The 17,812-nt window shown below is 41.6% G+C and overlaps 1 protein-coding gene across 2 annotated transcripts in view; it reads right to left on the bottom strand.

The window, feature by feature from the left end:
- LOC109923305 (transcriptional activator GLI3-like) overlaps positions 1–17,812 on the bottom strand; it is a 355,583-nt gene that overhangs the window by 80,047 nt on the left and 257,724 nt on the right. For both annotated transcript variants that reach the window (XM_048596316.1, XM_020523345.2), the window contains exons 5-6: positions 12,835–13,040; positions 833–982 (exon numbers count right to left, since the gene is read on the bottom strand). In XM_048596316.1, coding sequence (XP_048452273.1) covers positions 833–982; positions 12,835–13,040 — 356 coding nt within the window. The remainder of the gene's footprint in view (positions 1–832; positions 983–12,834; positions 13,041–17,812) is intronic.

Raw genomic sequence — 17,812 nt, 5'->3', positions numbered from 1 at the left:
TTCTTAGCCAGCTTTGCTATCTTGAGCCCCAAAGGAAATACATGAGAATGGCGCAGGGGGAAATTTTTTTCCCAAGTTCCTGATTCTTTACTGGGGATCCAAGAATTCTCTTCCATGGCTTTGCTGAGAATGCAAAAGAAAGGCCCTGACTCATCATACCATCATGATGGGTGTCACTTTGGTAAATAAAATTGAACTCTTCATCCTCCTAGACCGGGTAACAGCTAGCCAGTAGCTAAATGGGGAGGTGATGGCCGAGTGGAATTATCACTAGATTGTTCATTCAGAAACCCAACTAATGTTCTGGGGATCCAGGTTCCAACCTTGCCACAGCACATGGTGGAATTTGAATTCAATAAAAATCTGGAAGTAAGAGTCTAATGTATCCATTGTCAATTGTTGGAAAAACCCATCTGATTCACTAATGCCCTTTAAGGAAGGAAACTGCCATCCTTACCTGGTCTGGCCTACATGTGACTCCAGACCCACAGCAATATGGTTGACTCTTAACTGCCCTCTGGGCAATTAGGGATGGGCAATAAATGCTGACCTAACCAGCGATGCCCTCATCTTGAGTATGAATAAAGAAAAATCATTTATCACTTTGCGATCACTCAACACCAAAAAAAAACCAGACTGTATTAATGCCAATTACTTCAAACTCCTGACATCAGTGATAGAACCTGCGCAAGGCTGTCTTTTTTTTGGCGAGTTCCTTTTACATGTCGTTGTAATTGAGACGTTTCTAGATTTCTTCTTAAAATAAATTGCCCGAGAACTTGTACACGGCGAATTTTCCACATGTAACTTGTTTTTAAGTTGTTTTACCTACCCTCCATTGTGTGCAGATATTCCATGTGAAGAGCACCTGCAGTTGCTGTTCCAGCTGGAGGAAGAATGTCACCGTACGGACTACGATGGCCAGTCAACAGAGCCATCTGGTGGTGGTAATATTCCGCTGGGCTGACTCCAGTGTGTGGTACTGTAAAAGCAAATAGACTTTAAATCGTCACCAAGGTTGATGAGTGAGGCCCCAGTAGCTGAGAACAAATTGCATTCTTAGAAATTACTTCAAATGCACTCCTTACATAGTAACTGATCTGGATACCCGCCAGTTTTAGTTAATACTAGTCAGGTTGCTCTGGGACATTCTACGTGATGGTAATCAGGATTCTGAACACTTTAAATGGGAGCATTTCCTGTGTGCACTGTTTGTAATTATTTGTAAATGCATTCTTTATAAACACTTCCCATTTCACTCCAAATAGCAGAGACAAAGTCCTTCCTTTATATATCAAATGAAGTATCACCTGCACTCTTGCGGCATGTTAACATTTACAAAGCTGTTCATGCCCCACAACTAATTAACACAATTCCTAAAATTTGTCAAAATGTTCTAATAAATATTCTTGATTTCAGTGGAAGGCATTCTCCTTGATGTAGAGTGCTAAATTTACAAAACGGTTCGCTAATTGTCAATTTCAGGGAGATTCATAGAGGGTTTCTCTACGTGAGCTCTAGCAACTTCTCACATAATTTTCCACTGCTCACCTCATTATCTATGGTGCCAGTTTCATGCTATTACACTCAACAGTGACATATGCGTTCACTGCTGCCAGGCCCTTGCAGGATTTAAATCCCAGTTATGCATTAGATCAAACATTGCAAACCAGGAACCAATATTCAGTGTGTTTCTTCACAATTCTAAAGGACATTCTAAAGCAGCACCCTGCTTCACTGACCTGGAGGTCCTGGTGGACAGGTTTGTGGAGAGAAGGGCTATCCTCTTTTCTCAGGACTGCCAGAAGAGACCATGACAGCAGATCCCAGTAGCCTGGTCTAAAGCTACCTACTGAGTGAGTGTGGTGTCAACAGTCCAGAGGAATGTCCAGCAATGCAACAAGATGGTCAATTAACTTTTGCACTCCACAAGTGTAAGTGCCACCATCTTTTCTCTACTATCTCACTCCAACTCTACCATTGTGTCCAACCCCAGCAATGCCCAACTCTCACAATTGTATGCAGTACTGTCCTTCAATTGCTCCCACCCATCTACCCCTCCACACCACTAACCCTGCATGCCTTCTGTGCTTCTTTCTCACTTAATCAGGACACAGCCCCACCTTTCCCATGCCTGTATCAGCACTAACCAGCCATGTTCATCACACTCAACCCCTTCCTTTGTCCATTTCCAGGTGTCAATAGCCCACAAAGGGGCAGACAGCGGCAAAATGGGGGGTGGGGGCCAGACAGTCACCATCTTACCCTCTACCAGCACAGGATCCTTGCATTACCGGGAGAGGATAGAGGCTGAACATGCGGTGATCGCAAAACCTCCACGTCCCGGCAATTAAGTAAGATTCATTGTAAAGTGCTGCACTGCTATTCCATTACCACCACCACTCCATTTTTAACCTGCTCAGACATCTGCCCCTATTTTCCCATTCTGATGAGCACATCACTGGCACGTCTCTGCATTTTTAAAAAATGTGTTCATGGGATGTGGGCATTGCCAGCATTTACTAATTGTCCAGAAGGCAGTTAAGAGTCAACGACATTGTTTTCAGGCACTGAGCTCCAGATACCCACCACCCTCTGGGTGAAGACTTCTTCCTTAAATCCTGTTTAAACCTCCTCCCCTTTACCTTAAATATATGCCCATTGCTTATTGATTGCTTTACTAAGGGAAAATGATTCTCCCTATCCATCCTGAATTGCCCCTCAGAACTTTGTGCACCTCAATCAGATTCCCCGTCAGCCTTCTCTGTTCTATAGAAACAACCCCAGCTTTTCTCGTCTCCCTACATTGCTGAAACTTTCCAGCCCAGACAACTTCCTGGTGAATCTCCTCTGCAGCCTCTTTAGCACAATCACATCCTTCCTACAGCGTGGCGACCAGAACTGCATTCAGTACTCGAACTGTGGCCTACCTAATGGCTTATACAGCTCTGTCATAACCTCCTTGCTCTTGTATTGAATGCCTTGCCAAATAAAGGCAAGTATCCTACCTGCCTTCTTCATCACCTTATCTGTCTCTCCCGCTATCTTTAACATTCTTTGCACATTCACACAAAGGTCCCTCTGTATTTTATTGGGTCCTACCATTTTCTGTGTACTCCCTTACCTTGTTAGTTTTCTCAAAGTGCATTACCTCACACTTTTCATGAGTAAATTCCATATGTTATTGTTCTGCCAATCTATTGAGCCCATCTATACTGTCCTGTAGTCCAGAGCTTTCTTCCTTGCTATTTGTCATATTCACCAAATTTTGTGTCACCTATGATTAAACCTATATTTAAGTCTTGATAATTAATGTGTGCTACAAACACAAGACACAGAGCACTGAACCCTACAGAACTTTACTGGACACAGGTTTCTGGTCACATAAAATAAAACCTTCGAACATCACCCTCTGCCTCCTGCCACTAAACCAATTTTGGATCCAGTGTGCCTTAGATCCCATGTGCTTTTAACATCTTGACCAGTCTCCTTTATGAGACCTTGCCAAAGTCTTACCAAAGTCCATGTAGACTACATCCACTGCACTTTCCTCATCGACATATCTAAACACTTCCTGGAAAAACTCAATCAAACTTATCAGACAAAACCATGCTAACTATCCCTGATTAATACTTGCTTCTCCGAGTGGAGATTAACTTTTCCCTCAGAATTTTTCGCATCAGTTTTTATATCACTGATGCTAACCTCATTAGTCTTTAGTTCCCTGGTGAATCCCTACCACCCTGCTTGAATAATGGTACCACATTAGCTGTCTTCCCGGTTCTCTGGTACCTTTCCTATATCCAGAGAAAATGTGAAAATTAATGTCCGGCCCCTGAATCCCTTGCCTCCCATGCAGCCTCTGGGCCTGGTGACTTATCCAATTTTACATCTGCTAAAATTCCTCAGCCCTCCTCCGCCTCAATTGTAATGTTTTCAAGGATATCACAGCCCTCTTCTCTGATTTCTATTTTTGTCTATTGTGAACACAGATGCATTCCTAGTTTGCCACTTAGTTCCCTAATGGGCCCTATTCCTTCCCTAGTTATCCTCTTGCCCCTCATATATTTACAAAATGTCTTTGCAATTTTCTTTATTTTACTGACAGTGTTTCTCATGCCTCCTTTTCCCTTTCCTAAGATCTTTCTTAAGTAGCTTGCTTTTGTCCTTTAATATGTACCTCTCATGCTCTGGTGTTATGAGTCCTTGGTATCTTCCTTAAGCTTCACTTTTTCTCCTTATCAAATCCAATACATTAATTGATATCCGGTTTTCTCTGGAATTTTTGGTCTTATCCTTTAACTTTACAGGGACATGATGACCATGCAAGAGTCCCAGTTGCTCTGACATACACTTGTTGATAAGTGACTGCTGCCAGTGCATTTTGGCCAGATCCTCCTTCACTTTTATTGAAATATACCCTCTCCTAATTCAAAACCTTTATTTCCGGTTCACCTTAATTCTTTTCCATGATTAACTTTTTCTGTTTTAAATTTTCTATTCTATTCTAACTTAAACCACCTGTGAAATGCTCTTCCACTGACATTTCTACCACCTGTCTCACCCTGTTCCCTAAAATTGGGTCTAGCATTATCCATTTCCTCTTGGATTTTCTACGTGCTGGCTTGTTGAGCTCTCTTGGGTTCATTTTAAGAATTCCAACCACTCTATGCCTTTTACACTTTGTCTATATCCCCGTTAATATTAGGAAAGTTGAAGTCCCCTATTATTAATCGGTTATTTTTTACACTTCTCTGAAATGTGTCTGCTTATCTGCCCTTCTATCTCTTTCTGGCTGTTTGAGGTCTACCACAATCCTAACAATATGATTCCCATTTAAGCTCAGTTGTCATCCCTCCTTATTGCAGTATTTGACTCCTTGATCAATACTGGGACAACGCCTTCTCTTTTACAACTAGCCCTTTCTTGCCTGAAGATTCCATAGCACGGAATTTGTGCTGCCTATCCTCTTTCAACCATGTCTCCTTAATACCAATAATGCCATATTCCCATGTGTTATTTAGCACCTTAATTCATCTGCCTTACCCACAAGACACCTTATACTAAAATAAATGCCATCCAACTTTGTCGTGCTCCTTTGTGTCTTACTATATGTACTGTGCCTGCCAGCATTGTACTTCAATTCTGTATCCCATTCCCTGCCAAGTTAGTTTAAATGCCCACCAGCAGCACTAACAAAGCACCTTCCCATGCCCCCTCAACCAGAAGGATATTGGTTTAGGTGCAACCCATTGGACAGATACAACAGGAGTGTCTGACATCCTGTTCACTCTGAGAGCTGGCTCTGATGGAGCTGGATCAGTGTTAAGGACTCTCCATGTGCAAATAAAGGGTGACTTGTGACAGGATACTGGCTCCTGTGGAATTATTTCAGTTCCTGCTGCTTGAACTGAGCTCAGTCTGGACCTTGGTTGTCAGGTTTTTAATGACAGAGCTCTGCTGCTGCTGGTCACTCTAGGTTCGCTTCAATCTGACTGTCTGAGTCAAGAGTATAGAACTAGAAAAGACTCAAGTCTTACTCAGGAACGCTCTCCCAGTCTGATACTGACTGCTTTATATTCCTCTCAGTTTGCTTCTCAGTGATTTTGACTGTTGAACACAGCTCCCGTTTTTTAATTTCAAAAATATACTTTATTCATAAAAAATATCTTTGTATACATACATGGTCACTAAAGCAGTTCAGTTCTGTACAGTAGCAAATGAAGAAACAAACAAACATTGGAGTTTGACTATATCCAACAAACAAACCAAACGCATTTCACAGTTGTGCCTGATCATTTTTACATATATTTGAGGCATCGGGGCTAGGAGAGGGCTCCAATAACTGAATGGACCTTCATTTAACTTTAGCAGAAAGACCCGAGATGGTGGTCTTTCCCCACTGCGCCCTGACAGTAGCTGCCCCAAGCTTTAGGACATCCCTCAGCACACAGTCCTAGACCTTTGATCAAGCCAGTCTGCAACATTCAGCCCCGGTCAACTCCTTGTTCTGGAGGACCAGTAAGTTTCGGGCAGACCAAAAAGAGTGTCTTTCATCGAGTTGACAGTCCTCCTGCGCAGTCAATGTTTGACTCAGTGTGCATCCCGGGGATAGAGCACAAAGTCCTGTGTCACAGAGCTGTTCACGACAAACTTCAATAAAAACCACTGCATCTTTCTCCAGACTTCCTTTGCAAAGGCATATTTCAGAAGGAGATAGGTGGCAGTCTCTATCTCAATTCAACGGCAGCGTGTAGGATGGAGCAGAGAGCCCGGACATACATGAAGGATCTCACAGGTACTGCCCTCCTCACCATCAGCCAAGGGACATCTTGGAGCTTGTTGGAAAGTTCTGGTGATGAGGCATTCTGCTAAATGGCTTCGACAGTCTGCTCAGGGAAAAACACAACAGGATGCACACTCTCCTTTTCCCGCTGGGTCTGGAGAACCCTACGTGCTGTTAATTTCCTGATGAACTTGTGGTCAAAGGTGTTTTTCTTTGCAAATTTCTCCATGAATGACAGGCGACAAGGAAGAGTCCAACTACTTAGAGCATTCCACATCAACGAGGCCAGTCCCACATTGTGTAACACTGGCGACAGGTAGAACCTCAGTACGTAGTGCCATGTGGTGTTTGCGTAGCGAGAGTCTAAGCACAGCTTGATGCAGCCGCAGACAAACAGGGCCAACAGAATGAGGGCAGCATTGAGTACGTTCTTCCCACCCCCCCCTTATCCAGAGCTTTGTACATGGTGCTCCTGAGGATACGGTTCATCTTAGATGAAGCGGAAGATGGCTCAGGTGACTGAAACAGCTCAGGTTTGAGGAATGGGCCAGACTGCACTACATAAAACAACAGAGAGAGTGCGTCACACATGAAGACCACGATTTATCTGCAACAGAAAGGGAGCGGTGTTCCCAAACGCCCAGTTTCTGCCTCACCTTGGCAACGCACTCCTCCCAAGATTTTGTGCATGCCCCACCCCCTCTGATCTGCATTCCCGGCTCCTTCAGTTAATCTGTTCTGACAGTGAAGGAGATAAAGGATTGGCTGGCCCAGTTCCCAAAGAACACGGCCTTGCTCTTGCCTCGAGTTAGCTTGGCTCCCGAGGCCAGTGCAAACTGGTCGCAGATGCTCATGAGTCTGTACACTGACAGCAGATCTGAGCAGAAAACAGTGATGTCGTCCATGTACAGGGAGGCTTTGACCTGAAGGCCTCCACTGCCTGGAACAGTCACCCCTCTTGAGGCTCCCATCCTTCCTGATGGACTCAGCAAAGGGCTCCATACAACACACAAACAAGGCAGGAGTGAATAGGCAGCCCTGCCTGACTCCAGATCTGATCAGGAAGTATTCTGATATCCCCACTCATTGAAGACACACTCCTCTCACTGCTGTACACTCCTTCCAGTCGTTATCTTTAATCTGTTGTGTGTTTGTATCTGTGCGTCTGTGTATGTTGTTAAATGCAATTGCCCTTGAAGGGCCTCACATCACCCACAAGTAGAGCCCACTCCCTCAGAAAAGAAACAAAACAAAAACACTCCCTCTGCCCACTCCAGGTGTGGTGGCAGCTATTTTCTCATTTTGTTTGTGCACTTGCGATTTGGAGAAAGATGGAAGGCAGCACAGGTAGTGAACTGTAAGCTTAGACTCTCAATCCATTATCCATGCCCTCCACCTCCTCCAAGACTTTCAATTTCCCAATGCCTCATCTTCACCATAGACATCCAGTCCCTATACACTTGTATCCTCCACGTGGATGGCCTAAAAGCCCTCCGCTTCTTCCTCTACTGCAGACCCAACCAGTCCCCTCCACCAACACCTTCATCTGCTGAACAGAACTTCTCCGTACCCTCAACAATCTTTCCTTTAACTCCTCCTACTTCCTACAAATTAAAGGGGTGACTGTGGGCACCCATATGTGTCCAAGCTATGCCTGCCTCTTTGGAGGATAGGATCCCTCTTCCGGCACCATCCCTCACCTTTTACTCCCCTACACTGATGACTGTATTGATGCTGCCTCATGTTCCCATGAGGAGCTTGAACAGTTAATCAACTTTAATAACACTTTTATCTCAACCTCAAATTCACCTGGACCATCTCCAACACCGCCCTCCCCTACCTAGGCCTCTCTGTCTCCATATCCAGTAACTGTCTCAATACCATCTTGTGGAACAGTGGGTAGGGTCCCTAGAGCCAGAAGCTGAGAGTTTGGGTCTTGCCTCAGGACTGAACGGCCACGGAAGGTGCTTTCATAGTGTTGTGTTGATTATCAACCTGCAAATTCTTCCATTACAAGCAGTAAGAGTCTCATAGAATCCCTACAGTGTGAAAACAGGCCATTCAGCCCAATGTGTCCACACTGTCCATCTGAAGAGTATCCCACCCAGACCCACACGCCTACCCCATAACCCTGTGTGTCCCATGGCTAACTCACCTAGCCTACACATCCCTGGACACTAAGGGCCATTTAGCTTGGCCAATCCACCTAACCTGGACATCTTTGGTCTGTGGGAGGAAAGCAGACCACACTGAGGAAACCCATGCAGACAAGGGGAAAACGTGCAAACTCCACACGGACAGTCACCTGAGGGTGGATTCAAACCCGGGTCCCTGCCACTGAGAGGCTGCAATGCTAACCACTGAATCACCTTTGAGCAGCCAGATCCCTAGGTGTGCTAGCTGCCATGCATCAGCCACATCTCGCTAACATTAAAAGGCTCTAAACCCAGGTTCTAGACATGGTCTGTACTCTTTGGCAGGCATTTTCCTCTATTCAAGGTACTACCAGAATAAGTATCCATCCTAAACTTAGTTACTTTTTGTATATCCATCTGTAATGAATATACTTAGTACTAATAATAGTATAATGTCTTTTAAATGGAAAATGAATCAGTTTATATCAATATAAAGAAGAGAGTCATCAGGAATATTCAAACAGGTAGTCTTTAAGAAAGGCCTTAAAAAGGAGGGAGAAGGCAAGGGATTTCCAGAATACACGGCTTGGACAGTTATTAATGATGGAATGATAAATGGAGAAATGCACAAGAGGCCAAATTTAGAGGAGCACAGAATTCAGATTGGGTCATAAGACAAGAGGAGGTTACAGAGATAAACAGACCAGGCCTTGAAGGGACTTAACCATGTGAATGGGGATTTTAAATTGAAGATACTGGGTGAGTACAAGCCCATCCAGTTAAGGAATGTCAGGGATGACTTCATGCAAGCTGAAAATCAGGCAACAGGAGGTTGGTTCAGTTGATGTTTATGGAGTGTGAAGGATGTAAAGCCAACCAGGGAACAGTGTAATTGTGAAAGATGACAAAGGCATAAATAATTTGGCAGAAAACAGGCTGTGCAATGCAGAGACAGATGATATTGTGATGGCGGAACCAAACAGCCCTCAATAGTTCTGAAGAAGGATAACTGGTCATGAAACATTAACTCTGCTTTCTCTTCACAGATGTTGCCATACCTGCTGAGTTTTCCCAGCAATTTCTGTTTTTGTTTCTGATTTCCAGCATTCACAGTTCTTTGTATTTTTTTTTAAATAGTCCTCATAATGGAGATAATATTTGGTCTTGGTAGGAGTGAGGTGTTCAACTCTGGCTTGAATAAAGATTGCAAACAGTCTGATTTAGAATGAATCAGTGGCCAGTTGAAAGGGAATAGATGTTATAGAAGGGATGAAGACAATGATTTCAGTCCATCCAACATTTTTTCTGAAGAAAACTGCATTTGATCTAAGACTGGAAGTCAGAAAAGCAGTCTGGAGGGGTTGAGAGAAGTGGCTGAGGTGGATCTGGGTGTCATTAACATACATGCAGAAACTACCTTCATATGAAGTTAGTAAAGGATAAAATATTGTTAAGATAAAAAAGGAGATCCAGAATACATTACTGGAAAACTCCAGAGATAATGCAGCAGGGATGGGAAGAGAAACCATTGCTGAAGACTCATAGGCTATAATTGGATAGGTAAGAAGTGGGAGCATTTCCACTGATCTAAACTGTGGAGTAAAGGAGCTGGATAGATTGCTATCTTTATTTGCAGAAGAAATCTAATTGAGTTCAACTCATGTTGCTCTAATCTGAATTTCAGCTCAACAGCATGAGTATGCTCCCTACTCCCTAGCACTGTGCTTAATTTTGATTTGATTTATTACTGTCACGTGTACCAAGGCACAGTGAAAAGTGTTGTTGTACCTGCTTTTACAGGCAGATTGTACTATACAAGCGCATCAGGGTAATAGAAAAGAATGCAGAATATAGTGTTACAGCTGCTGAGAAGGTGCAGAGAGAGATTAACATTAACATTCAAGAGGTCCATTCAAAAGTCTGATAACAGCAAGGAAGAAGCTGTTCTTGAATCTGTTTGTATGTGTATTTAAACTTTTATATCTTCTGCTCAATGGAAGAGGGTGGAAGAAAGCGTAACCGAGGTGGAAGGGGTCTTTGATTATGTTGATTGCTTTCCTGATGCAGCAGGAAGTATAGATGAAGTCAATAGATGGAAGGTTGGTTTGCATAATGGACTAGGCTGTGTTCACAACTCTCTGTAGTTTCTTGTGGTCTTGGGAAGAGCAGTTGCCATACCACTCTGTGATGCATACATGCTGAATTTGGAAGCAAAAGATTTCCAGGGATTTACAAGCGTATTGTTGAAAATTCACCATTCCCTTCTGTATTCTTTCTCTATTCAGAAGCCAAAAACCACTGGGGAAGAACCCAATTCTTTTTGTTTTAATCAATCTGTTATGTCACACCTCTAGGGCAGTTGGAACATGGACCCCAGACTTCTAGCCCAGACGTAGGGAACACAATGATTGCACCATAAGACCTAGTAATAACTTTGCTTTTTCCAATTTTACTAAACTAATCAAGTTATCCTGACACTCAATTAACAAATACTGCCCACCAGGGTCAGTGTAGACCCCAGCCTTTTTTTTTGAAAAGACTCAGCACCAAATCACCGAATTAATCAATTCCACAGTAACACTAACAAACCCATCAAAGTCACAACAACAGAACACAAATAGGTGAGGAAAACAGGGGACAGACTAAATCAAAATAGTGGGAGTGGGAGAAATAAAGCTCCCCAGCTCCCCACCTCACTCTAAAGGCTTCAGGGTGCTCCCTCTTCAAGGGCATCTGGGCATGAATGTAGCTGCAAAAGAGGGGCAAGCACTCAGGAAATATGACACCTCCACAGCCTGCTGCCTGGACCTGGCCATGAGTGATGGTAGTTTTGAAATAAAATTTTCTCTGCAACTTAATCTTTTTCTTAATCACTACAGGTGGACAGAGATTATGTTTTTATCCTGTTTGTTAGTCGTAACAATACACCTGAAAAACAAATGGTCAGATTCCAATGTAACTTGGAATACAGATAACATTCGGCCTAAGGAGGAATTAATTGATATAATAACAATGTGGATTGAGATCAGATTTCTAATTTTTTAAAGGATCTGTTAACATTGGGTGATAGGATGCTTTGCTTTTTAAAGAACGTTGTGCTTTGTTTTATTGAAAAAGTTGTTTATTGTATTTAAAATGTTGTGAATTGTCTCAGCTGCTGTCGTGTATTTTCTCAAAATGTGAGCAGTATTTTCAGAGCAGATTATTACATCTGGATTGGCCTGAAGCCTCCTCAGTGAAACGCTTATTAATAAAATGATATCTTTTTCAGCTGTCTGAAGTCATACAGTAAAGGAAGAGCTGTGCAACTGTGATAATATTGAGTAAATAGCATGGTGGAAAAATGCTCTCTACTCAGTACCCTCTTCACTGGTTCCCCATATTATTCTTTTTGCTTCACCTAGAATTAATTCTTCTAAACAGGCAGATAACCCAATCCCTGGCCTCTGTCAACGAACCACGTCACCAGCCATTGCAAAGGAACAACTGTAATGATAAGAATCTTCGCTGCAGTGTGCCTTCTTTTTTGTGGAAGTGCAGAAAATTCAGGGCGATATCATAACTTGTTAGCAACATCAATTGGAAGCACATATACTTTCTTCTGTTACATGACAGTGGGCATCAATGCTGAAAGACTCAGTGCATCCTATTTCCTTTTATTTTCTGAATAAAGGCTTGTTTGAAACAAATAGTGCAGCTGCTATGGTGAGGTAGCCAACCTGCAGCCCACATGGCCAAGAAGCTTAGGCAATTCAGTTCCTTCGTGTTTTCATATTTCTTATTGTTTGATATTCTCTCTTATGTCAGAGGTTTAGGAAGGGCTGTTATACGAACGTGGTCTCATCAACTGATAAATCCAAATTATACCACCAAGTTTTATGACTATCAGCAGCCTAAAATATGCAGAAATTAAAAGTAACATGCCAGCTTGATAAATGTTGAAAAGTAAGGATTTGCTTGTTTTTCATTTTTAAAGTTCTGATTGAAGGACATTCTCCCATTCTATACACCAGGTCTTTAATTGATGTTATTGTGAAGCTGCATGGTTCCTAGAGTGAAAGACCTTGGCTCAAAACAACACTGAGAAGAAAAAGGTACATGAAGAACAATTTTTAAAAAATCAGACAAGTCTTTACTAAAATAGGATTTCATTGAAGCATTAAACAATAATCTAATTAGAACATTTAATGTACATCAGATCACCATGATTATAACATAAGCAGTTGGTTATATCGATGCCACCGTAAATAGACAATCATTTTAAATATTAAGCAATGAGCATTATGTGGTGAAAACATTTGAATTTTAAAATATTCAGAACATTATCTTTGTAACTCATTAAATTGATACATTTATTTCTCTATCACTGTCTTTAATCCATTCTAAGCCAGCAAAACTATGCATGATGCTCACCGTCTGTCGGGCTGAGTCCCCTGGCTGCAGAAATCATTGACAGAGAGGGGCTGCTGTGTAGAGACCTAATGTAGTCCATATACGGGTTAATGTATGGGTGTGGTGGGTTAAACACTGGTTCTGTCGTACCAACTGGGGTTCTTTGTGGGGAAATTCTGATGAGCGAGATGTCAGAAAATGCTGGACTACCTGAAAGGGAAGGAGGCCTAAAAGGGAAAACAAAATCATACAGGGAAGTTGGTTATGACAGTAATTCATATAGTAGTTTTAGTCTGATTTCTCATCACCAAACGAAGCTGGATCCCACAAATTGAACAAATGAGGCATTCCATATGGTACTGTACAAAAACATATGTAGACATGTGAATGATCTCAGAAGTCAAAAACATGGATAAGAAATTTAACCATTTATTTCAGTATTAATGGCTGTTGTAATTCTGGTAAAATAATGAGCTTTGCACATAGTTTTTCAAAAATATCTTTACCAGACTACAACTTTACTTATCTTTCAACAGAGGTAAGCAGGCATTCTGATACTTCTCTCATTGGACCCTCAGATGAAACATTGCATTTAAAACTGAATAGCAATAATCATAGTGAACACTCTGAGATATCAGCATGGTTCTCTCACCTAACCTCTTCTTTTGGGGAGGGTTTCTGCCTGCAGTAACTTGGTCTTCTAGAATAGACAATGATTAAAGTCCATCATGTGCTAGCTGCGACACTGCAAGCTGACCCCACCTAATGCCTTTTGTCCCTTGTTTTTCCAATTAATTTACTGTGTAAGAAAAAGCCACTGGGAGCAGCTGTGAGAGCAGTGGGGGGAGCACATTCCTTTGATGCTATGAGAATGTAACAGCAGATTTTTGCAGACCGTGATCATCAGTGTTTGCTGTTGGCACCAATCACCATGACAGACTGTAATCTGATGTGAGAAGCCAATTCCACTCAGTTATCAGTTACAAGGGAGTCGAAATATCTGAATTTGACAAAGATCAAAGCTAATCTCCAAGGGAACTAAAACTCAGTAAAACAAACTCGGAGGGTCAGGATTTAGTGAATAGCAACTCACTGCTATTCTTTACTTGTCTGTAACATTAAACACTAAGATACTTGAATTATTTACATATTTTATCCTTTATGCCAATGGAAGGGGTTATCAGTTATAATGATGCTCAACCTTGACAAATGGCTAATGTCAATGCACAAAAATGCGATTGAACAGACAAATATAAAATGTTTATAGTTGGTTATGCATGTGGAGATCTTGGAACTAAATAAAAAAACTGATTCCTTTTCAAATCTCTTCCATCATGACAACACATAATAATTCAGCACAATTGCAACAGTGTAATGTTGAGTGAAGCATGGTGCAATACAGATAATACGGGATGAGCAATAATAAACATAATTTCAGAGCTGATGGGCTCTTTACTGAAGATCCTGACCTCTTGTTCTGTTTCAGAATTGCTTTCAGGCTAACCGCATTTGTAATGGTTAGCCTCAGTAGCTAAAGAGGGCCTGGACTTGGATTGCTCTTCTGCGGTAATTTGTTCGTGACATTTTTGTAAGTTTTATTTGAATGTTCGGTGGTTTCTCTCTTTCTTTTACCCTTCAGTAAATAAAATGATATTTAAAAAAAAACAGATGTGGGTTGATATCATGTGACAGTTTCAAAATTAAATGAGCTGAAAGAAACCAGGAATGGAGTGAATCTTAACATTCATAAAGAGGTGCAAAAAATGTTCCTCTATATGATGGAAACTTTTATTTTTGGCTGTAATTGCACCAATATTGTGGCCCATCTTAAAAATTAGCCCAAGCCTTTGGGAACATTGTTACCCTATCTAAGGTTGTTGTATCTGGGTGGATTTAAAAAGATACTCACTTTGAATAGTGCATCCTCAAAACAATAACGCATACAACTTGCATTTATACGGCACCTTTAACACATTAAAAAGTCCAGATGTGTTTCACAGAAGTGCAATCAGAAAACACTGACCAAGAGGAGGAGATGTTAAGACCGGTAACCACATATTTGCCTAGGCTGGACAGTTTTAGTTATGAAGAGAATTGGATAGACTGGATTGCTTCCCTTGAGGCAGAGAAATTTGAGGGGGAACATGATTGAGATGCATAAAACTATGAGAGGCATAGACAGGGTAGAAACTAAAGGACCTTTTCCACTTGGTGGAGAGATTAATGATCAGAGATATAGACTTAAGGTAACGGACAGGAGGTTTAGAGGGAATGAAAGGAAAGTTTTTTTTTCACTCAGAGGGTGGTGAGAATCTGGAACTCTCTGCCTGTAAGGGTGGTAGAGACTGAAATCCTCATAAGAAGTATTTAGATGTACACTTGCTATGCCAAGAATACAGGCCAATTGTTGAAAAATGGGATTAGAAAGGTCCAGACCCGAAACGTCAGCTTTCCTGCTCCTCTGATGCTGCTTGGCCTGCTGTGTTCATCCAGCTCCACACCTCGTTATCTCAGATTTTCCAGCATCGGCAGTTCCTACTATCTCTTTAGATTAGCTAGGTGGTAGTTTTTGATCAGCACAGACGTGATAGGCCGAAGGCCCTATTTCTGTGCTATAGAACTCTATGATCTACTTGATCACTTTCTGCTGGAGGTTTAATGGCCGGGATGGGCCAAAGGAAGTGGAAGGAGTTACATCTCATGAACTGTCGATCCTTGAATATCAGGAGATGGTGATGAGCTGTCTTCCTTCTCCCATACCATTGTTTCTAGTTTCCCCAAATATGTCTCCTTAGCCTCGTCCTCGATATTATCTAAATGCTGCTTTTTGATAGCATCATCTGAAAACACAATGCCCGTTCCCATGTTTCTCTGGAATACTGTCCTCAAGGACATTGTACCTACAGCACATGGATTGCAGCAGTTCAAGAAGGCAGCTCACCACCACCTTCTTAAGGACAACTAGGGACAGGCAACAAATACTGGTCATCCAGGGATGCAGATATCCCACAAGAGACCGTTTTAAAATGTTGAAAACACCTGGGTCTGTTTTCCTACCACTAGCTTTGACCCCATTCATTGTCTCCAAATTGTCAGACTACTCCATTCAATATCCGATGGATAAGCAGAGGTTTGCTCCAACTAAACATTAGGAAGACCTTCAGACCATGACCCAATTCTATTTCCTAGCCAACAAATCCTGTCCTCTCACTACAAGTCTGAGGTTAAACCGTCAGTTTGCAACTTTGGAACCATATTTGATCCTGAGATAAGTTTCTTCCTGTATATCCACCACACTACTAAGACCGGTTATTTACAGCTCAATAATATTACCTGTCATTGCCCTTGACTCAGTTCATCTGCTGCTGAAACCCACAGCATGTCTGCGTTACCTCAAGACTTCACTAGTACACCATAGGGCTGGATGACCTCCTATGTTCTACTTCCAACTCTGACCATCCAAAACTACACTGTCTTAGTTACACCAAGTACTGTTTATCCACAACCCCATCACTCAATGACCTATATTGATTTTTGTTTAATTAGCACTTCAATTTTCAAATTATTATTCTTGTTTTTAAATCCTTTCAAGATCTCACCCTTCCCTACCTCTGCAATTTCCTCTACCCCTACAATCATGCAAGATACTATCCAATTCCGCTGTCTTAAGCATCCCTGATTTAAATTGCACCATCACCAGTAAATATGCCTTCAGCTGCCAAATCTCTAAGACCTGCAGTACCCTCCCCAAATCTTTTTAGCACTCTAACTTCTTTTCCTCCTTTAAGACACTCCTCAAAAATTATCTCGTTGACAAAGATTTTCAGCAATGGTCCCAATATTTCTATATATGGTTTGATGTCAAATTTTGTTTTGTAATGCTCCTTTGAATTCCTTTCCACTTCCTTGGAATGTTTTACGAGTTTCTAGGTGTTGTACAAGTGCAATTTGTTATTATTGTTCACATGTCAATTTAAAGCCAGCTAATTAAAATGTGAAAACTAACTAGATGTAACCTTTAGGAGCAGTAGTGCTTCATCATCTCATTCAACCATTTAAATGTTACAGTCCAGTTTCTGCTTTTTAAAAAAAAATCAGTAAGCTGGTGAATATACATATATTAAATTCTTAGCTACGAGTCCCTCATATTTAAGTGATTTGACTTTGATACCCTGTATAGTGTGTGCTCCATACGTAACTCAGTGCCAGGTCAGCCCACTGTGCGTGAATAAACAGTCTTCTGAAATATTCCATTTCCCATCTCAGATTGTTTGATATTTCCACTTGGGCCAAGACCAGATTTATAACCAGCAACACCTCCAAGTGCATGAACTACATTTATCTTGAAGGAACTCTCAGTATTGCTTTATTTTTGTGCAAATGTTTCTCTACAGCTTACACACATTAAAGGGGTAAACCTCAGTTCCACATTCCCTACAGGGAGTGACATGCAGAAAGCAAAACCCATATTGGAGAATGTAGAGTATGGGTCCTGTCTCTGACTCAAAGATTATGCTGGATGTCACTTGTGGGCAACATGAGACTGGTGAACTGGCAAACAAAATCAGTACTCGCAGGTGAAGGATGCATACATAATGAAGAAAACATGTTTCAAGACTAGAAGAACAGAAAGCTAACTACTCCTCAAAGTAACAAAACAATTAATTCAGTTCCATTGTTATGTTCTGCAGACACTGTGTGGATAATTTATGCTTCTGAAAAGAGGAGAAATCACTGCTAGTGTTTGAAACATGTTTGCCACCAAAATCACGTCGTGAGTATCACACATTTGTTGGAGCTTGGGTTCAGTACAACTGGGCACTGCATGAAGGCTATTTGTACTATCCCTTAATATTAGCATTAGAACAGTACCCACACAGTACATTCATTAATGGAAGCCTTTCATCTCGAGTTCAGATTAGATTCAAATCCAGGTCCCAGAGAGAGATGACGGGATGATGATACAAATACGCTGTTGCATGTATGTTTTTAATGAATA

The sequence above is a fragment of the Rhincodon typus genome, chromosome 4 (genome assembly GCF_021869965.1).
Source record: "Rhincodon typus isolate 14 chromosome 4, sRhiTyp1.1, whole genome shotgun sequence".
In the NCBI taxonomy this organism is placed as follows: domain Eukaryota; kingdom Metazoa; phylum Chordata; class Chondrichthyes; order Orectolobiformes; family Rhincodontidae; genus Rhincodon; species Rhincodon typus.
The sequence above is the reverse complement of the archived record's forward strand: the minus strand, read 5'-3'. Positions and strand labels throughout refer to the sequence as shown.